Source organism: Mycteria americana, chromosome 9, assembly GCF_035582795.1.
Source record: "Mycteria americana isolate JAX WOST 10 ecotype Jacksonville Zoo and Gardens chromosome 9, USCA_MyAme_1.0, whole genome shotgun sequence".
Classification (NCBI taxonomy): domain Eukaryota; kingdom Metazoa; phylum Chordata; class Aves; order Ciconiiformes; family Ciconiidae; genus Mycteria; species Mycteria americana.
The window spans coordinates 17,902,564-17,925,626 of NC_134373.1; the positions used below are offsets into that span (position 1 = coordinate 17,902,564).

Below are 23,063 nucleotides of genomic sequence, written 5' to 3' on the forward strand. Positions count from 1 at the left end.
ACAGTCACCAATGATGTTACACTGAATAATTAGTACCAGTAATTAGTAACATTGTGAAGAGCTTTTATCTGCTTACATGTAGTGTCTGATGGGGAAAGAAAGACACACTTTAAAGCATATTGGAACATGTTGCATGTTTGTTTTGATATGCAAAAGGTTACCTGCATTATAAGGTTATTTAAGTTTTAAAATATGTTTAAAACTTCAAATTTATAATTTTGCAGCCATATTCTTAACTTTGACTTCATGCTTTGCAGCTGTTCACAGAGCTTTTATTTGTTCAATTTCCTTTTGAATGCATGAAATAGTTTACTTCAGAAGGAAGTTATACAAATCTTAATCATATTGTTTTTAAACAAGTTGGCAACCTAACATTAATCGGTTCAATGGACACTATTGGATGGATGGATGAAGTATACTAGAAAGTGTTTGTTGTTTAGGATACGTGAAACTACACATTCCCATTGATTCTTTGCACTTTTTTTACATACATTAATTCATCATTTTACATCTCTTACTCTGGCTTGCAGATAGCATATGTGGTTCATGTTGCTTGCTTTTTTTCCCTGTGCATAACATTGTGAAGTTAGTGGCTGTATTAGTTCGAATAAACGCCTTCTCATTTCGTGTTAGCTAATTACTTACTTTTTTTAATATCTTTCAAAATATTTTTTCTCAATTGTTTGAACATTTAATCTACAAACAGAAGGGTCAGAAAGGGCGTTTATTCTACTGTCTGCAAGTCAGGTAAGATTTTCTTCTTTGCCACCCAAAGACACACAGCTTTTCCAGGCAGCAAAAACATACACGCAGAAGAACGTGTTATTTTGAAATTCATTTTTGCTTGTTCAAGAAGAAATTTCCACAGTCTGAAGAAAGAACAGACAACGAACGATTTTCGTGTCAATCTTTAAAACAGAGCAAGGCGTTGCGTTTATTCGAACAAATATGGTGAGTGAATTACTTTTTTTTCCTGGGTGTGTGATGAAATCTGTTGCATGCCCATTTTTTATTTCAATATATTGCTATTTCATTTTTTTCAATCGGATGGCAGGCAGAGCGTGGCATGTTGTAACCCAGTCTCCTTCTCTTGCAGAGCAGCACAGCAAGGCGAACCTCGAGGGACCTGGGACAGCAGTGGTGCTGGCTTGCATCCAGAACCGTAAACCCACCTTCACACAGGGCCTCAAGTGTAGGTCTGTCTTGGAGGGGGACCCTGCACTCTTCCAGTGCAAGCTGGTGGCATGCCCAGCACCCCACATGGCCTGGTTTCACAACAACCGGCCAGTCCACCAGGACTGCCGCAAGGTGATCCGCACTGAGAGTGAGGAGCACACGCACCATGCCAGCCTGGAGGTGCGGGATGTGCGGGAGCACGATGCTGGCAGCTACAGGATATTTGCCATTAACAGTGAGGGCTCAGCTGAGTCCACTGCCTCGCTGCTGGTGGCACGCAGTGGGCAGCATCAGGGCTTGGGTTTCGCAGGGAAAGCGGAGTGGATGCGGGAGAGATGGGAGTGCCTGCTGCAGCAGCGGCAGGAGGACCGGCTGCGGGTGGTGCTCCGCTGCACTGGCTCGCCCTTTGACAAGGGGCAGGAGGCTGAGCAGTTGCTTGGGGACCTCTCCCCAGCACGGGGCATGGTACGAACCATCCGTTTCCAGAGGCTGCCACTGGTGGGGCCTCACCGTCCAGGGCTGGCACGCGGTAGGGAGAACAGTGGCACAGTGGCAGATGTTGAGGAGCTGCTGGATGAGGAAATCCGTTGGAAGCTGCAGCGGCTGCGGGAGGCAAAGAAGGCAGCGCTGAAAAAGAAGCAGGAATCCCTCATGTCCATGCCCCAGGGGGGCCCTCCTGGGAAGCCCAGCCTGCCTGAGGCAGCTGCCACGATGGATGGCTCAGAGCCCCTTGCAGTGCAGGTAGTGAAGGGGTACCGCAGGCCCAAGGCCGTGGGGGAGAGATGGCAGATGCCAGGTGGGTTTCTGGACCCCTGCCCACCCCTCTTTGTCCAGGAGGTCAAGCCCCAGGAGGTTGTTGAGGGGCACAGATGCACCTTCTCCTGCCTCTTCCATGGCCGCCCACAGCCCACAGTCACTTGGTACAACAACAACAAGCCCGTGGGGTGCATCCAGGGCACCGCCGTTCACACCACAGAGTGCCAGTCTACACTGACTTTCCCATCCCTGCTCCCACAGCATGGTGGCACTGTTACCTGCGTGATCTTCAACCCACTGGGTACAGTCAGCACCTCAGCTGCACTCCATGTGAGGCGGCGGATGCCAGCCTATGAAGCCCTGAAGAAGGAGGAAGAAGAGGAAGGGAAGAAAGAGGAGGAGGAGAAAGAGGAGGAGAAGGAGGAGAAGGTGGTGGAGGAGGAGGAGGAGGAGGCGGAGGAGGTGGAGGAGGAAGAAGAAGAAGTCAGCCTGGCCTTCGGGGCAGAGCAGGGACTGCCAAGTGCAGTTCCAGACTCAGACTTGCTGTCATTGCCTGTGGAAATCAAAATCACTGCCCCCACTCCAACGCCAGAGCAAGACACAGAGATGAGGGAAACCACACGGCCCTCTCCAGACCAGGCTGCTCCCACCATAAAGCACAAGTTCAAGTTTTCATTTGATGTGGGAAATGAGCCACCCCAAATTGTGGCAGAAGCCCCAGCACACATTCATTGCCATGAAGGGGAGACAGTGGTGTTGGAGTGTGCTATGTCTGGGCAGCCCCCACCAGCTGTGGCCTGGTCCCTGAATGGCCAGAGCCTCTCCGCTAGCGAGAGGCTGAAGTTTGAGGAAGGCCAGAATGGCATGTACCGCTTACACATCCAAGGGGTCTCTGTCGCAGATGCTGGGCTGTATTGTTGTGTGGCCAACAATGTGGCTGGAACAGCGCAGACTGCCTCTGAGCTGACAGTGCAGCCCAGTGCACCCAGGTTGTATAGCAAGGATGGAGGCACTGAGGAACTGCCTGCCGTGGACCATGTTCTGCACCTCCAAGGCCTCAGCACACTTGGGAAGGATGAAGAGGAACAGATCACATGCTCCAAGGAGGAGGAAGCCCACCTACCGTGGTCCCTGAGGCTGTCTCCATCTTCTGGTGAGCAGCTGGAAGAGGAGTGTGAGAAAACTCCTCACTTCAGGGAAAGCGAGATGGAAGAAACGATGGTGCTGGATATCATGGAAGTTTATGCAAGGCAAGAAACAGGTTATACAGAAGAAAGTGTGAGGGATACAGATGGTATTTCTGAGATGAGGCAGCACAGGGGAAAAGCTGTCTCTGAGGAACAGAGCTTTGGAATTGATTCCACTGCGCTACACCCCAGCATGTCCAGGGAAGAGCATGAACTGGTGGCCAAGGACTCAGGTCACTTTTCAGAGGAGCTGGAGGCTGAAGGAGACAAGGTGGTACAACATACAGATACTCTGTCCTGGGACATCTTGAAGTCACCATTTATGGAAGTGAAAGGGCAAACACATCCCTCTGAGGAGCCTGCTCCAGCAAGGGAGTGTGAGGATTCACAATTTTTCATTCCTATATCACCTGTGGTGCAAGAGGAGAGTGATGTTTGCATGGAGGAGAGCGATGCCCCTGCCTGGGAGGCAATGTCTCCTGATGTGCCTCTTGTAGAAGGGCCAAGTGTGCCCCACCTGCAGGACAACATTGCAGGCACACCCACAAAGGAGCAGTTTGGCTTTTATGACTTCTGTGCGGAAGAGCAGCAGGAGGAACAGGCTGAGGAGCAAGAGAGATCAGTTGATATTGAGCAGGACATCGAGGTTGATGATCATCTTTGTAAAGAAGAAATGATTGATGCTGGGGATGCCGCACACTGGGAAATGTACAATGACGGACAAATGCTGCAAGAAATGGAGTCTGATGCAGGCAACTCTTCTTTGGATCTAATCCTCACTCCTCCTGGCATAGAAAACTCAGGTCAGGCTTTTACTAAGGAAGTTGAGGTTCACCTAGAAGAATTACATTTCAAAGAGCAGCTGTCGCCATCTGAGACTGATGAGACCAATATCACACTTGATCTGAGGCAGTTTGTGGAGCCTTTCCCAGCTGCAGAGACTGTGGACACAGAACAGGCACAGACCCCCACAGCTCTGGAGAGTGTAGAGGTAGGAGTGACTGGGCTCACCTCCCCTGTGCACCAACATGATGTGCTTGTGGAAGAGATGTCTCTGAGTGAGGAGCTGCGTCAGAGCTACAGGATGCAACAGGAGGAGGAGGTTGGTCCCTGGGAAGCGGCAGAGCCAAGAGAAATCGGAAGGGCTGATTTGCAAATCCCTAATGGGGACCTTGGCAGCATCATGATATCTGCTGAAGAGGGATCTTCTGCTGAAGAAATTAATGAGTCAGAGGTTAGTGTCTGTGAGGAGGATTCACTTGAAGGACAAATTCATAGTTTTCTGGTGGAGTCCACACCAGATTTCCAAAGAGGAGTGCAGGAAACACATGTGTGGGAGAGTGGGGAACAACTGGAGACCACAGACTACCAGAGCGACAGCTTCATCAGTGACTTGAAAAAAGCTGCATGTGAGAAGAAACCCCAGGCTGGGCATCAGGCTGAGGAGGAAGAAGGTTCTGGGACAGAAAAGGTCTTTGAGACAGGAATGAGCAGCTCCACCTGTGAGATAAAAAGCACAGATTCCTCTGAGGAGATGCTCAGGGACACCCAACAGGAACCAAACACAACCAAGGGCTTCTCTTTTGGGCAACTCTTACTTGGTTTAATAATGGATGATCCTGTGGCACAGAAAGAGCAAAGGAAGGAGTCTTGGGACAAGAAGAGGACTCCCACTGAGGAAGCCTCTGAGAACAGCCCAGACGGAGAAGGACTGTGGGAGGATATTTCTGCAGGTCCAGAGCCCAGTGCTGTTCAAGCCTCAGAGCTAGAGCCTGACTTGTCCCCGGCCAAGTATTTAAGGTCAACTGGGATGCAGGAAACTCCAGATCTCAAAGAGACAGTTCAGAAAGAGCAGCGAGAGACCATCACTTCACTGGAAGTGGAGGAGGTTACCTTCAGCATGGTTTACGACTATTACAACAACCAGCAGGAACTCGCTCGTCCCTTCTCTCCTGAGTCGGAGATATCTATAGAGCTGGAGAGCGGGAGTGGAGAGGAGTCACCTGATTCAGACCACTTCTACACACCTCCCTCCTCAGTGGAGATCTTTGAAACTGCTTCATCAGCGTCCTACCACACACCACTCAGCACTTCTGAGCGCTACTCCACACCGTCTGAGGGCTCAGGGTACAGCACGCCGCCCGAGCGCTACTCCACACCGTCTGAGGGCTCAGGGTACAGCACGCCGCCCGAGCGCTACTCCACACCGTCTGAGGGCTCAGGGTACAGCACACCACCCGAGCGCTACTCCACACCATCTGAAGGCTCAGCGTACAGCACACCACCTGAGCACTACTCCACACCCTCCGAGGGCTCAAAATGCAACACACCCTTGGAGCACTACTTCACGCCCTTTGAGGGACCCTGCTCTGCATCAGGGGACAGCACACCACCAGAGCGCTACCGGACACCCACTGGGGAGTATAAGGACGCCCTGGCCATGGTCCCTCTCTGTGAGAGAAGGCAGCAGTCTCCAGAGCAGCCACAGGCTGAGGTGTTTAGGACCCCCTGTGAAGCCCTGGAGCCATCAGGCAGGGAAATGCCACCTGCATTCCGCAAGGCGTTGAGCAGGAGGAGGCTGTATGAGGGCAGCACGCTGAGCTTTGTGGCTGAGGTGGTGGGTGTGCCCAAGCCAGGCGTGAAGTGGTATCATAATAAATCTCTGTTGGAGCTGGATGAGAGAGTGCGGATAGAGAAGGACGGGGACAAATGCATGCTGGAGATCACTAACGTCCAGAAAGCAGATGGAGGACAGTATCTGTGCCATGCAGTGAACATTGTTGGGGAAGCTAAAAGTATTGCGCAGGTGGAAGTTTTGTCTGAAGATGGGCAGTCACTAGCACTGCCACCCCCTGTCACCCACCAGCATGTAATACACTTTGACCTGGAGCAAAACACATCTTCGAGGTCACCTTCACCACAGGAAATCCTCCTGGAAGTGGAGCTGGATGAAAATGAGGTGAAGGAGTTTGAGAAGCAGGTCAAAATCATAACCAGTCCTGAGTTTAGCCCAGATAAGAAGAGCATGGTGGTTTCCCTGGATGTCCTTCCACTTGTCTTGTTGGAGCAAGCTGCAGGCTTGGCCACAGAGGAGAATGAGGATGTAAAAATCGATTTCCAAGTAACTGAAATGCCTCCCCGCTTTGCTGTGCCCTTTACAGATGTCGAGGTGACAGAAGGCTTGGAGGCAGTGTTTGAGTGTGTGGTAACAGGTACTCCTGTCCCTGTAGTGCAGTGGTTCAGAGGTGACACCTGTGTGACACCTACCACAAGGAAGTATGTTGTGAGTCAGAAGGAGGGACGTCACAGTCTGAAGGTCCAAAATGTAGGTCCTTCTGATGGTGGCTGGTATCACTGTCGAGCAATCAATAGGCTGGGAGAAGCAATGTGCAAAGCTTCCCTTGTAGTTGTGGCTCAGCAGGGAGTAAGTGCTAAGGCGAGCAGTGAGACAGTCATGGGCAGTGAACCACACAGGCCCCAGAAGTGTGACTTGCTTTTGAGTAAGACTGTGAGCCCGGGTGACCAGTCAGAAATAGAGCTGGAGTTTGAGTTCGAGCCACACATAGACGACTCAGAGAAAGCGATCCAACTGCTTGCGGTGACTCAAAAAGAGCAGGAAGTGGAAGGGGAGAAGTGTGTCAACATTAGTTTTGATGTGTTTGCAGAGCCGTCCCAAGAGGAACAGGTTGAGTTTAGAGCAGAGGACTCGGAGAGCTGTAGCTTTGAGTTCCAGGTCACAGACATCCCTCCCAAATTTCTGAGGCTCATTTCTGACTACAGTACATTTGTAGGTGCCTCAGCATGCTTCCAGTGTCTCGTGACTGGTTCCCCCCACCCAAGTGTCCGCTGGTACAAGGATGGGGTGTTGTTGGAAGGGGACAGGTACTGTGCGCAGGAAGAGCAGAGGGGCTCTCATAGCCTTACTATTGAAAACTTGATGCAAAGTGACAGTGGGCAGTACAAATGTATAGCTACTAACAGGGCTGGAACTGCTGAGACTTGCGCTGTGTTAACATTATACTAAATTTCCGTAATTTATTTCAGAGTCTCTTTTGAAACACTAAATGTTTTAATGCTGTTGTTCACTGCAGGTAAAAATGCAGCACTCATTTTAGGGGCATTGTTTTTCATCTCTTTAGGGATGAAAACCACTCTATGTGGGCATATTTCTGTCTCACTTAAACTTGCCTTCGTTGGGGAATTTAAGTGCGATTTATTCTGTGCATAGGTCTTGTGCACACTTTCTGCACCGAGGTATATTTCAGGCTCCTTCCAAGCTCCTTACTCATTCTTGTAAAGATATTTTAATTGACACTCATTTACGTAGGACTCCTTTTTACATATAGTGTACATATTCCTGTATGTTTGTAACAGTGTAATTATTGTTTTATGTAGGGTAGAAACCACCTTTTTCTTGTAACCTAAAGGTATGGAATACTAACTTACGCTTGCTGTTTAGTTTGGATATAGTTCTGTGAAAGAACTCCTTAAATTGGTATTCCCCCTTCTCACAATGTTGTCTCAGAACATGTGAGTCTCACTGATTCAAATCCTGTGTTTACAGTTTCTATCACTGCAAAATTCTTACATCCGTGGGCCCCATTCTACTGACTCATGGGATTAAATGACTTTTTTTTTAAGTCAATGGAATTATGCTGTGACAAAGAATAGCAACACAATGGGAAGAAAATGAAAGTTTTGCATTAGTAGTGACTGGACAGGATATTTTTCTCTATTACCAAGTAATAAACATGAAAACACATTTTGTACTGTATCTTTAGAAGTTAAAGGGAAAGGAGAGGGAGCATAATAAATCAATGATGTAATTGTAAATTCATTAAAATAATTTTGGTTGTCCCCATATTCCAGTGTTATTCATAAAAAATACACAGTAGTAAAAGAGTGATTTTTATGCAGTATTCTTGTTTCACATTAGAACTAAATCTCTACATATTCTTTTTTTATTTTTTTTTAATTAGTAACAGTTAAGTGTACTATTTGTCAAGATGACCAGAAATAAGTAGAATACATTTAATTGTTATCTGTAACATTTTCTCAGCAGAAGAGATTTTTACATTAATATTCTCAATGTGAGTATATATTTTTGTATTTAAAATAATGCTAACATTTAGGAGGAGGAATCAGCAGTAGCTGACAGAATTAAATCAGAACTAAATCTACCTTACATAAACAATGATAAATTGATTAAGAAAATACCTTAAAAGTATGAAAGTTATTAATTAATGTTTATCAGAAGTTAAATAACTCTCTAATGCATGTGCCAGCTTTCCAGTTACCTATATGCCAAGGTGAAACCTTGAGTTCAACAACCCTAAGCAAAAATTATTTTTACTTTGATTACCTGTTCATGAGGTTCTTCCAGTTATTTACAAATTCCTGTCAGTTGCCTTGAAAACTGCTTTAAGGAGCATGGTGATTTTAAGCATAAAAGCACTACTCCTATAGTACATTCAGTTATGTTCATGCATGTTCTTATTTCTGAGTCCTCACACTAAGGTCAGCATGCCTCAAACTCAATAATCTTTAAGACTATCCCGTCACTCACCTGGGATAGCAATTTTTGATCAAAAGATTTTTGCCCAATTGTGTTGCCCGAGATAAACTTAAAGTCAGGAGTGGCAAGTTCTAATGACCCAGTACATGGGGAAAATTACTAGAGTGGTGAGGCTAATACCAATGTGTCACTTCAGCTTCTTCCCAGTCATGACCCCATGATAAATATTTAAGATTTGTACGTTGTTAAAAGGCAGAGATAATTGTGATTTCTCATAGGTAATGGTGGTAGGAAAGAGAAGCATGAGCATCTGACCCAACATTATGCTGGGAAAGAATTGCTTCATGATGTGTCCTTAATCCATTCCTTGTGTAGATGTGTAGCACTAACTGATTCATTAGACACCAGAGGTCCCTAGGAAAGTTGGCATGAATTGTCTGACATTACACGTCAGCTGTGATGTGAGGGGTCTTTTACGTCCAAAGCCAAAAAGGTCAGAGGCCCTTTGGTTAGGCCCTAAGCAATTATGACATGTGTTTAATTTGCACATAAATGAACTGAAATTTTTAGTAGAAAGAGGCCCATAACTTGTTTTTGAAGCCATAAGCCAAACAGGTCCAAGTTCATGTTCACATCTGAAATATATGGCCAAGCATCTTTATCTCCACCTGTGCAGCAGTGTTTGTGGTTTATGTAGGTTTAAAAGTCTTGGTTTAAGTTTCATGCATTAGCCAGGAGCACTATCATGTGCTTATGGAGAGAGACAAAGTCTCACCTAAGCTACAATGATATAAACCTGGAGTAATTCTAGTTTTGAATAAACTTACTCTGAGGCAACTGGTATAGCTTAAAGCCATGATTGACCATCTCTCTTCAAAATTTTTTGCTTTCGTAGGAATTACAAAACTCACAATTTCTTTGTCAGGTTTAATGTTGTCTTCATTTCTACAAACCAAGTATCTTAAAAAAGGATGAATTATGTTTGTTTGTCATCAGTATGTATTGAATGTTAACATGTATGGTTAATTTTTGAAATAAATGTGTAAATTATTTAAGTCCATTGCTTCTTGTACTTTATTCCTTTCACAGACATAGCTAAAATAGGAAAAAGTATCTGTATAGTTTTTCTGTCATAAATATCCAGGAACACACAAAAGTGCATTAATTTTTGCCACACTCCTGTATATAAAGCATTCTGATGTGTGTTAGCATGGGCTCCGTTCTGCAATTTTTATACTTTATTGCGGGCCCGATTCTGCCACCCATTCTCAAATTCACTAGCACATCGTATTTTTGGGGAAACTGCCCTACTGTTTTAACAAGGCTGGTAGGTAATACTGAAGGACTGGTGTAATTTTTTTTTTACCTAAGCACCTCTTCTCTGCAGTTAGTCACTGTATGCACTGTGCTATGTCATGTATATTATGGTATTTGTGGCAAGATTAATAATTGCTAAAACCAATGAGAAAGAATTGGGTATGGCATATTCTGTTCTTTGTAGTTGTTATGGGAGTGCAGCAAAAATTATTATCTCACAATAAGTTTTGGAATTTAAGACACTGTAATTGAGAGGTTTATCAAGGTTCACCATTACAGTGTCTGGAGACATTTATCCGCTCATACTTCTTTTATTCTTTTTTAACTCCCATATCTTTCCAGCATCAAATACTGTGGGCCTTAGCTGAACAAACTTGACTCAGTAAGGACAACAGGATTTGATTTCCAAATTCTTCTTTGCGCCGTGCTTTTCATGGATGGCTTGTTCCATTCCTGGAAGTCTCAGATTCACTGATGTTTCTAGTGTCAAGCGTCTGCAGAGAATGACATGTTCTTGACGTCTGCTTCCTCCCATTTTTAAACCACCATTAGAACAAAGTGATCCAACACATAAATGTCTGAATTCACAAAGGCAAGAAAAAGAAAAACCTTAAAGTGCTCTTTCCTCTTTTTCTCTGGTATTGTGAGAGTTTTAATATGCAACATTGTGACAGGGAGGAGTTTAAAAGCAGAGATTTAAATCAATGACATTAAATCAAGGCTGCAAACTTGTGATTTTAGTAATAATGGTGTTGTAAGCATAAGGGTCTAATGACAAAAACAGGGCAAAGCTGGTAAGGGAGAGGTAATATTTTAGTGTGTTAGACAAAAGACAGAGTTGAAAGATATGAACTAACTGCACCAGAAGAAAGGTTGTGCACTGAAAAGTTTGTGATATTTTTCCAATCCTAATTCTAGCATTCTGCTTTTTCTTCTTGTTTTGAATTAAACAAGGGTCTTAGCACTGCTCTGCTGTACTTGTTTGTATGAGTGTACATACAAATATGTATGGCACATACCACTTTAATTATATTTGTGAAATGCACCAATGTTGCTTGACTGTTACTTGCACTGTACACCCTGGGGGTATGTCTAACCCATACTGTGATGTCAGGTTTAAAAAGACACCCATGTTGATCCAGATGGGAAGTTCATAAGTAACCTGACAGCACAGCATGTCTTGCTGGTTTTGGCAGGTGGGTATTTGACAGCAAGAGGGCCTCATGTTCATTGTTAACTGCTGTACAGTATTGAGAAAGCCTCCAGATATACAAAAATAGTTGCGCTAACACTGTTTATTGCTATCTACAAGTGTTCTCTTAAACATTCTAGTAAAACTAAATCATTTTTTTCCATACAGACATCGCTAGCTCTCTTATTGTGTCTTCTGAGGAAGGAAGAAGTGAAGGCTACAGCAGCGGCCTTCAGTTGCCTGATAGAGAGAAAACACTTGAATTTGAGCCTGAAAAACCAGTTTATTCCAGCAAAGCAAAGATGAAAATGGAGGAAGGGGGCAAAGCCCCTGCTTTCCTCAAACAGGTCTCAAATGTTGAAGTCTGGCAGGGAGATGTAGCTAGGCTCTCTGTTACTGTTACTGGCAGCCCCACACCCAAAATCCAGTGGTTTTTCAACAGTATGAAGCTAACCCCATCCACGGACTGTAAGTTAGTGTTTGCTGGCAATGACCACAGCCTCATCCTCCCATATGTGGGTGTTCAGGATGAGGGTGAGTACACGTGCATGGCCAGCAATGTACACGGTGAGACCACATGCAGTGCCCACCTCCACGTGCGGCAGCGGATACCAGGGGTCCCTTGCTTTGCCAGGGAGCCGGACAGTGTGCGGTGTGCACCAGGCTCTACTGCAATCTTTGAGTACACTGTGACTGGGGAGACGTGCCCCAATGTGCAGTGGTTCAAGGGGAGTGAGCAGCTCTTCTCCGATGAACGTCATTCTGTTGCTCACCATCCTGACGGCTCAGGCTCCCTGACAGTGTGGGACTGCATGGAGGAGGACACCGGGCTCTACACGTGCAGGGCGGTGAGTGCCCTGGGTGAGGCCACATGCTCTGCTGAGCTCCTTGTGCTGTCCGAGGAGCATGCTGTGTGCAGGCAGAGCCCAGCCTTGCAGCATTCTGCAGTGGCAGAAGACCAAAGTCCTCTCTCCTACGAGGAGGCTGGCGAGCTTCCTGCCATGGAAGGAGCGCTCAGCCTTGAGGCTGTGAGGGAGCCGCCGGCCCTCCTTCAGCTCCAGACAAGCCAGGCAGAGCACGTGCTGCCCAGGGAGGACATCTTGCCTGGCCTGCCATCGGCCTGCCTGGCTGCACAGAGTGTTGAAGAGATGCTTGCCCAGGTGGCCACAACACAAGAGAGCAGCAGGCTTCTGGCAGAGCCACTGCAAGCCCTCCCTGCTGGCCCCCAGGTTGTCGTGCCTGCAGCAGCAATGGAGACACAACTGCTGGGCTGCCTTGGGACTGTAGCTGCACAAATACTCTTGCCCAAAGAGCAAGTCATCCCCAAGGCGGCAGAGCAAATGGCTGCTCTGAAGACGGAGGCTTCCCAAGCCCTTCTACAGGTGTCAAGCACCACTGAGAGCCATGCCATAGATGGTGACCACATCCAGGTCCTTCAGGGATTCCAGGCAATGCAAGGTGAGCTGAAGGCTGAACCCAGATTTCCCTCCGAATTGGCCTTCACTGGGGACCAAGCTGTCCCCCTGGAGAAAATTTCTTCCCTGGAAGCAGCAGCAGAAGACTTTGCTTCAAGAATCCACGAGGGACAGGCTGTGAGATTTCCCTTGCTGCTAGAAGAAAACCAGCCCCTGGAGGAGGAACATGTCATTGATCTTGCCAGCCCACTTAGGCAGTGTCCAAGGGCAGGGAGACAACCCCATGAAACAATGTACACTTACCAGCTCCAGCCAAGCCAAGTCCTCAACAAAGAGAGCCAGCTCACTGCTCAGGTTCCCAGGAGCTGCAACTTAGACATAAAGTCTCAAATTAGAAATGCACTGAAAGCTGCAGTGGTAAGTGAGCAAAACCTCTTGTTTTCAGAATGGTTGGCTGATAAGGAAAACGTTGAAGTACAGACAATAAACATCTCCAAGGAACATAAACACACCCTATGCACCTATGTTGTGACCACAGGAGAACTCAGTCCCATGGAAATCTCAATCTCCTTGGGAGAAGTCAGCATTCAGACAGCTGACCAGAAAACGGTCTTGAAGGAGGCTTTCTATTCTCTTGTTTGTGAAGAAAAACATCTCTTGACAGATGAAAAATCCAAAACATTGCCGGTCCATCCCAGTGCACTTCTCTCAGGAAAATCCTGTGATGAAACCTCTGAGCTGGAGCCCCAGCAGGCTGAGAGGACTATGGAGGCAGAAATACCCCTGGAGCAGCCTTTGTCTGCACAAGTAGTCAACACTGTGACTGGCCATGGTCAAATCAAGGATGTGGGTGCAGCTGCAGCCATTGCTGATGTAGCCTCTGCAGGTGTTCCCATTGAGACACCCACAGAAATACTGAAAAGGAAGGAGAAAAGGGAAGAAATATGTGAGGAAGAGGGCAGAGAGGGTCTGGAAACTAGAGCTGCGAAGCCAGAGGATGGGCTGGGCAAAGAGAGTTATCCCATCATACACAGCAAACTGGTCGACATTGTTGTGGAGGAAGGGGAGAGTGTCAGTCTGGTGTCTGTCATAACAAATGTCAGAGAAGTGAACTGGTACTTGGAGGGTAAACTGGTGTCTTCAGGCGACAAATTCAAGTTTTTACAAGATCAGGACACGTACACACTAGTAATAAACAAAGTGTGCGGGGAGATTCACCAAGGACAGTACACCTGTGAGGCACTGAATCAAGGTGGAAAAAGAACAACAGCAGCAAAACTCACAGTTGTTAAAAGAGGTTGGATTATGGGGATAAAATACTGCCTTTCTAATGCACTGCTCTACTAATGAAACTGTCCTAATATGTGTCTGTATCTTTGAATACAGATACAATATTAATACCATCATGCCACTAATCAGAGGGCCACCTTTCTCTCTGGATTTATGGTCTCCTTTTACCAAATCGCAAAGTCTCTCACTTCCCTCACCCCAGTCTTTGCTCAGGAACTTTGTTGCTTCCTGTTCTCATCACACAAGCACGGTCAGGACAAGCTATATCTCAGTCCCGACCACCTCTTCCCATTGTTGCCTGTGAAGTGGACCTGCTCTTCCCACTTTTCTCACTGTTGCACCCTCTCTCACTCTCTAGAGTCATTGCACAGTTTTAGTACAGTTTCTTATTCACACCATAATTTTTCACAGCTCCAGGACAGCGTGGTATATGTTTGTATCACATTGTTATTGTGCATTGTTATTGCACATTGTTTTTCCAGTATCACCACTGTGTTTCCTGATGTCATTATGCACCGTGACACTGTCTCTCCACTGAGCCTGGTACTGCTTTTATTTCTCACAGATATTTTTTTCTTTTACAGTCACTTTATGTGGATTGCAAGAAATCACCTTTTCTTTTTTTTCCCCCAGTCAGTCACTTCACTGTTAATTTCCAGAATGTCAGCAGACAGGGCTTTGAGTTACTCTCTGTTTCTGATTTCAGTTGCACCAATCCTGAGGAGAAGGCTCGAACCTCTGGAGGTGGCTGTAAATCATGTGGCCAAGTTTACCTGTGAGGTAGAGACTGCTCCCAATGTCAGGTTCCAGTGGTACAAAGCTGGCCGAGAGATATATGATGGGGACAAATACTCCATTCGCACATCCAACTACCTCTCCACACTGGAGATCCTGAGGCCTCAGGTTGTGGACTACGGAGAGTATAGCTGTAAGGCTTCCAACCAGCACGGCAGTGTAAGCTCTACAGCCCTTTTAACAGTAACTGGTAAGTACAGACTTCCAAGCACTTCTCCTTCTCCATAAAATATCTTGGTATATTGTAATGCTCTCACTGCTATACTTACAAATGTTTATGGTAGGGCTCTTGATTGCCATTGTTATACATAATCCATACCTCATTTTGGCAGGCACAAGTATAGAGAAGGAATAATTTTTGAGAATTCTGCTTTTAGATGCTTTCTGTACCTAGAAAAGGGAATCAGTGTGAAAAGTTTCAGAAGGGAAAAAAGAAGGGCAAAGAGAGAGCAGGAGGAAATAGATCGTCAACAGAATGGGATTGGTTTGTGAATACATTCTTGAGGAAGGTTTATTTAACTTCCAGGCAACAAGAAAACATATACTTTTAAATCTGATTTCTTTGGTGTAATAATCATTGTGCGATTATCCTAGCACCCTATGTTTATCCTGCAGCTATACTTGTGAGGCAGGCTATGCAGCTCTGCGTACCTGAACATGTGTGCCATGGCCAGAGGGGAACTCTGTGTGATGGGGGAATAGATCTTCTTAAACAAACAAAAGAGGGTTTAAAGCTGTTTCAATTTGCAAACGTTTTTGTCTATTGAGAGCTATACAATTCCTTTCTTTTTTTTTTTTTCTTTAAAAAAACCAAACATCATCTCTTGGACTTTTAGTGTAAGGTGATTTTTTCACTCTGACTTTTCTCTTTGTGGGAGGAGTCTTTATGTGGTCTTTGCTAAGTGTCAGATGCTAGAGACTACAGAAAGATGCACAAACTGTGAAATGCATGTAAACTTGTCCATCTTGAGGGAATGATGCGCAAACATGTCAGTCTTGGGGGAGGAAGTTCTGGCTTTTGGTTTATTTTCCTTTAGTTTGTACATTGTTCCAGAGATTCAAAATGCCTTCAAGCTCTGGAGCAATATACAGACACAAGAATACAAAACCAAAAGCCAAAATTCATCATCTTTAACACCTCTTATCTCCTTCACTGCTGGCTTCTTTTGCTTAAGATTGTCCAGTGACAAACTGGCCCCTCTTGCTCTCTGTCCCTGGCAAACATGGAGAAAGAGCATAAGCTCTGGTCCTTACCTCTGGATAACATTGAACCCCTTTGTTTTGCAGAAGCACTTCCACCAACATTTCTTACCAGACCTGAATCTATCACCACTTTTGTGGGCAAAAGTGCCAAGTTCCTGTGTACTGTTTCGGGCACTCCGGTCATTGACGTCGCCTGGCAGAAAGATGGCACGACCATTTCACCTTCGGACCACCACAAGATCTCCAAAGTGGAAAATAAACATGTGTTAGAAATTTCTGTTCTCACTACCAGTGACAGAGGGATTTACACTTGCAAAGCTTCCAACAAGTTTGGGGCTGACATTTGCCAGGCTGAAATGGTCATTATAGACAAGCCCCACTTCATTAAAGTTTTGCAGTCAGTGCAGTCAGCAGTCAATAAAAAAATACGTCTTGAATGTCAGGTAGATGAAGACAGGAAAGTAACAGTAGCATGGACAAAGGATGGAAACAAAATCCCTCCGGGCAAAGATTATAAGATTTACTTTGAAGACAAAATAGCCTCACTTGAGATTCCTCTGGCTAAGCTCAAGGATTCAGGCCATTATATGTGCACTGCCTCAAACGAGGCAGGAAGCAGCTCCTCTTCTGCCAGCGTCACAGTCAGAGGTAAGATAGTCCTACACCCCCTTTACCTTTGCTCTTGTCGGGTTCCCCATTTCTCCTTTTGCAGGCAAAAGACTTCTCTGGGCTGAAATCATGCAGTAAACTCTTCTCAGACCTGCCATCAGGTCCCTTCACCTCTTGCTCATTTCCCCTGCTGCTTTCCGGTGCAGTGCGTTGCTTCAATATTTTTTTCACCAGCCAGATCCAAGAATTGCTCCTGCATGCAGGAGTCAGATGGACGGAGAGGGCAAGAGAAACCACAAGAACTGCAGCTCAGCAAAGATTATGCTGATCTTTTCTGAAGTCATGTTTTGTTCTTGCACTAGGAACCAACCTTTCAAAGCTTTGTATTTCACCCTTCTTTCCTTTTTCTCTTTTCTTTTTCCCCTTTTCCCTTTTCTTCCCTTTTCTTCCCTTCCCATTTTTAGAACCACCATCCTTTGTGAAGAAGGTCGATCCGTCTTATTTACTGACCCCAGGTGACTCTGCACGCCTTCAATGCAAAATCAAAGGGTCTCCTGAAATCCAGGTTACTTGGTTCAAGAACAATAAGGAAATCCGTGAAAGCAACACCCACAGGATGTCCTTTGTCAATTCTGTGGCTGTGTTAGATATTTTGGAGATGAAAGTTGATGACAGTGGGAGTTACTCATGTGAAGCTGTAAACGAGGTTGGAAGTGACAGCTGCACCACCGAAGTAGTTGTCAAAGGTCTGTTCTTCTTGCTGCTGCCAGTCCATTCTTGAGAAAAACCTTCCCTTCCTTTTTTTTTTGCAGGGGTGACTAATTCTTTCTTGCTGCTTTTATAGAGCCTCCGTCTTTCATCCGAACACTTGAACCAGCAGACGTAGTGAAGGGAACAAACACTGTTCTTCAGTGTGAGGTTGCTGGCACTGGACCATTTGAGATTAGCTGGTACAAAGACAAGAAACAGATTCGCAGTAGTAAAAAATACAGGTTGACCTCTCAGAAAGCTGTTATTTCTCTGGAGGTGTCCTCATTTAATAGTGCGGATGTCGGTGAATATGAGTGTGTGATAGCTAACGAAGTCGGGAAGTGCATATGCAGTGCAACGTACATCTTGAAAGGTCAGTGCGAGAGAGAAAACTCCACTTACGGAAGGGATTGGCAAGAACCTCTTATTTCTTAAAATGTCTTTTCTTTGGATTTGTGGGTGGCTAGGGAGGGTGGGGAGGGAGAGTATCTTCTTCTCTTAAAATTCTGTGTATATCTTAACTCTTATCTGGCATCAAACCTGTGAATTTGAAAGACATTTTGCTTAAAGGACCATGCATTAGCTCCCAGCTGGGGAATGCAGCTCTTCTCCTTGCCTGCTCTTTGGCTGAATTGCACCATGTACTGCACATACTGTCTCATAAAACTGTCTTTAAGCAGCAGATTTCATGGTATGATGTGTAGCAGACGAGTATTTTTTCTTGTCTCTTTTCTTTGAACTAGAACCACCATCTTTTGTTAAGAAAATCGAAAATGTGACAGCTCTGGCTGGAGATAGTATTACGTTACAGGCTGTGGTGAAAGGGTCAGAGCCTATTTCTGTGATGTGGATGAAGGGCAAAGACATTATTCAAGATGATAACAAAGTGAGAGTGACATTTGAACACGGTCTAGCAACACTGCAAATTACCGGTGTCCAGCTGAGCTCTGGTGGCAAATACACCTGCGTGGCTGAGAATGAGGCAGGAAGCCAGTCCTGCTTTGGGGAACTAGCAGTGAAAGGTCAGTGATGTAGTGCTGTGATCCCCGCATTGTTTCCCACCTGAGAGGAAGAGCAATTTCCTTTTGTCCTTAACACCAGCTGTTTAATTCTGTTGTAGAACCTGCCAAAATCATTGAAAAATCCGAAATGATCCAGGTAACAGCAGGGGAACCAGCCATTTTGGAGTACACTGTCACAGGCACTCCAGAGCTAAAAACCAAATGGTTCAAAGATGGAAGGCCACTACCTGCCAGCAAAAAATATAGGATCAGCTTTAAAAATAACATTGCCCAGCTCAAGTTTTATGCCACTGAAATGCAGGACAGTGGCGAGTACACCTTTGAGATATCCAATGATGTGGGCATCAGCTCTTGTACTACCAGCTTCACTGTGCTAGGTTGGTACTGACTCTTTGCAGAGCCCTACTACTCTGTTCTGAGCCCAACAGAGCCTAAAGCAGAACTTCATGCCTGTTTTGCTCATGTGTTGGTTTCTTTCATTTTTTTCACTCTCAACAGATCGCACTCTTCCTCCCTTCTTTACTAAACCACTGAAGAATATTGACAGCATCATTAGCACCTCGTGCCGCCTAGACTGCAAAATTTCAGGCTCTCTTCCAATGACCGTCTCTTGGTTTAAGCAGGACACTGAGATCACTTCAAGTGCCAAGTACACAGTACACTTTGCAGAAGGCTCTGCATCTTTGGAAATAAAACACCTAGATGCAAGTGATGCTGGGGTCTACATCTGCAGGGCCACAAACTCTGCTGGTAGCAAAGAGAGCAGTAGCACTTTGTTTATAAAAGGTTTGGCAATCTGTTTCACATTTCTTGGAGTTTTACTTTTCATGTGATAATACTTTTCTTCCCCAAAGTGCAGGCCATGTGTCTTACTCTTGACAATTGTTTCCTTTCAACGCAATCTAGAGCCACCCAGCTTCACTGTAGAACCAGAGTCCCAAGATGTACTGCCTGCATCAACCGTACGTTTCAAAGGCACATTTAAAGGCACAACACCACTGACGGTGAAATGGTTTAAAGGTGATACTGAGCTGGTGACAGGAGGAGCCTGCTACATTATGACAGAAGCATTAGCAAGTTACTTGGAGCTTTACGCGGTCAAACCAACAGACTCTGGAAAATACACTTGCAAAGTCTCCAATGTAGCTGGTTCAGTAACATGCAGTGCAAACTTGTTTGTAAAAGGTTTGCATTCTTACTCTCTTTTAAACTTTCAGCTGCTGGATTGACCCAGTGGTGCTCTTTTGTGCCTTCTTTGTCCTGAACACTTTTCTTAAATTCACAGAACCTGCTGCCTTCAAGGAGAAGCTAGAGCCAACCCATCTGGTAAAGAAAGGTGGATATGCTGAGCTGACCTGTGAAGTCACTGGTACTCCTGAGATTAAAATCACATGGTTCAAGGATGATAGAGAGCTGAAAGAGAGTGACAAATACAGGATGTCTTTTGCAAAATCCTTGGCAATACTCCATCTTACAGAGGTTGAGACTGAAGACAGTGGGGAATACATCTGTGAGGCCAAAAATGATGCTGGAAAAGATATTTGCAGTAGCATCGTTACAATCAAAGGTGTGTGTGACATCCAGCCATCCAGTTAGTCTCTTTAAACTCAGTGCAGTTTTACAGGCTTCAAAAGTATGATTAATACAAACTGCACTCTCTCTTTTGCACTGTAGAGTCACCTTATTTTAGCAAGGAGTTTCAATCCATGGAAGTCTTGAAGGACTCTGATGTGGTTTTGGAGTGTGAGGTGCTTGGCACACCTCCCTTTGAAGTGTTTTGGGTGAAAGATGATAAACCCGTGCGGAGCAGTAAGAAGCACAGAATAAGCATTGAGAAATCTTTGATTAGCCTCCACGTTTTCAGGTTTGATGCTTCTGATGTTGGCGAGTATCAGTGTAGAGTAACAAACGATGTTGGGAGCTGCCTCTGCAGTTCGGAGGTCACACTGAAAGGTTAGTGCAAGGTGCAGAACACCACTAGCATGCTCTTATCCCAGTGTGGTTTCCATGCCACACTGTCATGCACCAGACCTGTACTTACATAGCCACTTTCCTCCTGCCAGAGCCCCCACAGTTCGTGAAGAGGATAGAAAACATTAGTTCCCTTCGAGGGGGCACAGTTGTGTTTCAGGCTGCTATTAAAGGCTCCTTGCCCATCACTGTGTCCTGGCTGAAAGACAATGATGAAGTGATTGAAGACAACAATATCAAAATGACCTTTGTGAACAATGTTGCCACTCTTCTGGTGAGGTCTATTGAACTGAAACATGATGGGAAATATTTCTGTCAGGCTAAAAATGAGGCGGGAATTCAGAGGTGTTCTGCTCTGCTGACTGTCAAAGGTTGGTCCTGCCCTGAGGGCTTGCAGTGATCTCAGATGGTTCCCTTGTGATGTTTACAGATGCCATTAACACTCTATCTCCTTGTTTACAACAGAACCTGCTACAATCCTGGACAAGGCTGTGTCAATAGATGTGACTGAGGGAGACCCAGCAACCTTGCAATGTAAATTTTCGGGAACGAAAGATGTTACAGCCAAATGGTTCAAAGATGGCAAGGAACTGACGTTAGGCCCCAAATATAAAATCAGTGTTACAGATACTGTCTCAGTCCTAAAGGTGCTTCATGCAGAAAAGAAAGATAGTGGGGAATACATATTTGAGGTTCACAATGACGTTGGGAGCAGTAGCTGTTCTGCCAGCATTAATGTCCTAGGTGTGTATGGGCTCTCTTTCGTTATTGTTTTTACATACAAAATCTTTTCTCCTGAGCTGACATCTGCTGCAATCAAGGTTGAATTTCATACTTTGTCTTTTTACTCTGTCTTGGATAGATCTCATTATACCACCTAAATTCACCAAAAAGCTCAAGAAAATGGACAGCATTAAGGGATCTTATGTCCACCTGGAGTGCATCGTGTCTGGTTCACATCCTATAAGTATTCAGTGGTACAAGGACGGCCAAGAAATAACAGCAAGTGAAAAGCACAAATACTCTTTCCATGATAATACTGCATTTCTAGAAATCAATAAACTGGAAGGTACAGACAGTGCCTCTTACACCTGTGAAGCAACAAATAAGGCAGGAAGCAACCAATGCAGTGGGTTCTTAACAGTCAAAGGTTTGAGCTCCTTCTTTGTCTTGTTTTAGGTGTCTCATTCATAATTTTGGAATTTCCCTGTCTCAGAGTAATCCTCTTTCTTCCTTTTTACATGTTATAGAACCACCATATTTCGTGGAAAAACCCCAGTCCCAAGAGGTTGTGCCCAATGCTAGGGTTCAGTTCAAAGCACTGGTGAAAGGCTCTACTCCTCTGCAGATAAAGTGGTTTAAAGACAGCCAGGAGCTCCTTTCTGGAGCCAATCGATCTGTCTGGAAGGATGACACATCTAGTGTACTGGAGCTCTTCTCAGCTAGGACATCTGACTCTGGGAGCTACACTTGTCAGATAAGCAATGATATGGGGACCACAACTTGCAAAGCAACTCTGTTTGTAAAAGGTGTGCAACCCAATGTTCTTCTTATCTTTGTGGTTCTGATTTTTCTGTGCAATTTGGGGGGAGGGGGTAGGAAATCCTTGTATTTCTCTAAACCACCTTGAATATTATAAAGCCTCACCTTTTCTGTCCATCTTCTAGAGCCCCCCAGATTTATTCAGATGCCAACTTCTGTAGTAGCTTTGCGTGAAGGACAGTCCACCACTTTCGAGTGCCAGGTAGTAGGCACACCAGAGATCCACGTCACATGGTACCTGGATGGGAACGAAGTGACTGACCAAGCTAAGTACGGCATCTCCTTCATAGATGGTTTAGCCACTTTGAAAGTCACTCAAGCCAGAGTGTCAGATAGTGGGATTTATGTTTGTGAAGCCCACAATGACGCAGGTAGTGAGAGCTGCAGCGTCGAGCTGAAAGTAAAAGGTTGGTTTTGAACATCTTGTCATCATCCAGCTATGCCACATAGCTGGGGTGATGGAGTAGGGGAGACTTCTTCTCCCCTCAAAACCATTCAAGGTTACTATTTACTTTCCCCTCATTCCTCTTTGTAGAGCCTCCAACATTTGTCCGGGAGTTGAGACCCACCGAGGTGGTGAAGGGTTTGGAGGCCACACTCGAGTGTGAGGTGACTGGTACTCCTCCATTTGAGGTGAAGTGGCTGAAGAACAATAGGGAGATGTTCAGCAGCAAGAAATATGCCATCTCCACCAAAGAATCAGTATTTACTCTTAATGTGACTAACTGTGATGTCTCAGATGTTGGTGAATATCAGTGTATTATATCAAATGAAGGTGGCAGCTGTTCTTGCAGCACAAGGCTCAGCTTGAAAGGTCAGTCCTCTAGGAAGCATACCCCAAACAGTACAACCCCTAGCTAAACTGTAGTGACTAGGATGACTTTATATGGTCTCTCTTTCCCCTCTTCCTTTTCCATGATTTCTCTTCCAAACAACAAACAAAACCTCACACCACAGAACCGCCATCCTTCGTCAAGAAGCTGGAGAACGTCACTAGCATTTTGAAAGGTACCGCATTCTTCCAGTGCGTCATAGCAGGTGCTCAACCCTTATCTGTGTCATGGACAAAAGATGAGAAAATACTAGAAGACGATGAGCACCACCATATTACCTTTGAGAACAGCGTGGCCACACTGAAACTTACCAATGTTGACCTCAGCCACAGAGGGAGATACACCTGCCAGGCAAAGAACGAGTCTGGCATGGAGAAGTGCTTTGCTTTGCTTTTTGTACAAGGTGTGTACAAGGTGTGACCCTTCAAGCTCATCCTTGATGAGTACTTGCAAAATCAGACCCCTATCTGCATAGCTAACTGCCATTTTT

At 45.3% G+C, this 23,063-nt stretch overlaps 2 protein-coding genes across 2 annotated transcripts in view; both read left to right on the forward strand.

The window, feature by feature from the left end:
* The window catches only part of LOC142414557 (titin-like), a 243,793-nt gene that overhangs the window by 40,743 nt on the left and 179,987 nt on the right, over window positions 1–23,063 (forward strand). The window contains exons 45-62 of the mRNA XM_075511917.1: window positions 11,312–13,855; window positions 14,555–14,833; window positions 15,931–16,494; window positions 16,920–17,201; window positions 17,300–17,578; window positions 17,949–18,227; window positions 18,326–18,604; window positions 18,726–19,013; window positions 19,134–19,412; window positions 19,513–19,794; window positions 19,902–20,180; window positions 20,291–20,569; window positions 20,664–20,942; window positions 21,061–21,348; window positions 21,449–21,727; window positions 21,866–22,147; window positions 22,276–22,554; window positions 22,698–22,976. Coding sequence (XP_075368032.1) covers window positions 11,312–13,855; window positions 14,555–14,833; window positions 15,931–16,494; window positions 16,920–17,201; window positions 17,300–17,578; window positions 17,949–18,227; window positions 18,326–18,604; window positions 18,726–19,013; window positions 19,134–19,412; window positions 19,513–19,794; window positions 19,902–20,180; window positions 20,291–20,569; window positions 20,664–20,942; window positions 21,061–21,348; window positions 21,449–21,727; window positions 21,866–22,147; window positions 22,276–22,554; window positions 22,698–22,976 — 7,599 coding nt within the window. The remainder of the gene's footprint in view (window positions 1–11,311; window positions 13,856–14,554; window positions 14,834–15,930; window positions 16,495–16,919; window positions 17,202–17,299; window positions 17,579–17,948; window positions 18,228–18,325; window positions 18,605–18,725; window positions 19,014–19,133; window positions 19,413–19,512; window positions 19,795–19,901; window positions 20,181–20,290; window positions 20,570–20,663; window positions 20,943–21,060; window positions 21,349–21,448; window positions 21,728–21,865; window positions 22,148–22,275; window positions 22,555–22,697; window positions 22,977–23,063) is intronic.
* LOC142414708 (uncharacterized) lies at window positions 127–8,354 on the forward strand. Its single transcript, XM_075512199.1, has 3 exons — window positions 127–173; window positions 920–951; window positions 1,097–8,354. Exons 1-3 carry the CDS (start codon window positions 127–129, stop codon window positions 7,141–7,143), a joined length of 6,126 nt encoding a protein of 2,041 aa, XP_075368314.1. The 3' UTR covers window positions 7,144–8,354.

Bases quoted from the DNA above. Each gene is read 5' to 3' on its own strand.
- LOC142414708 (XM_075512199.1), top strand. From the start codon at position 127: ATGTTGCATGTTTGTTTTGATATGCAAAAGGTTACCTGCATTATAAG. The intron at 174-919 runs GTTATTTAAGTT...TCTTTAAAACAG, and splicing joins AAGGTTACCTGCATTATAAG to AGCAAGGCGTTGCGTTTATT. The intron at 952-1,096 runs GTGAGTGAATTA...CTTCTCTTGCAG, and splicing joins CGTTTATTCGAACAAATATG to AGCAGCACAGCAAGGCGAAC.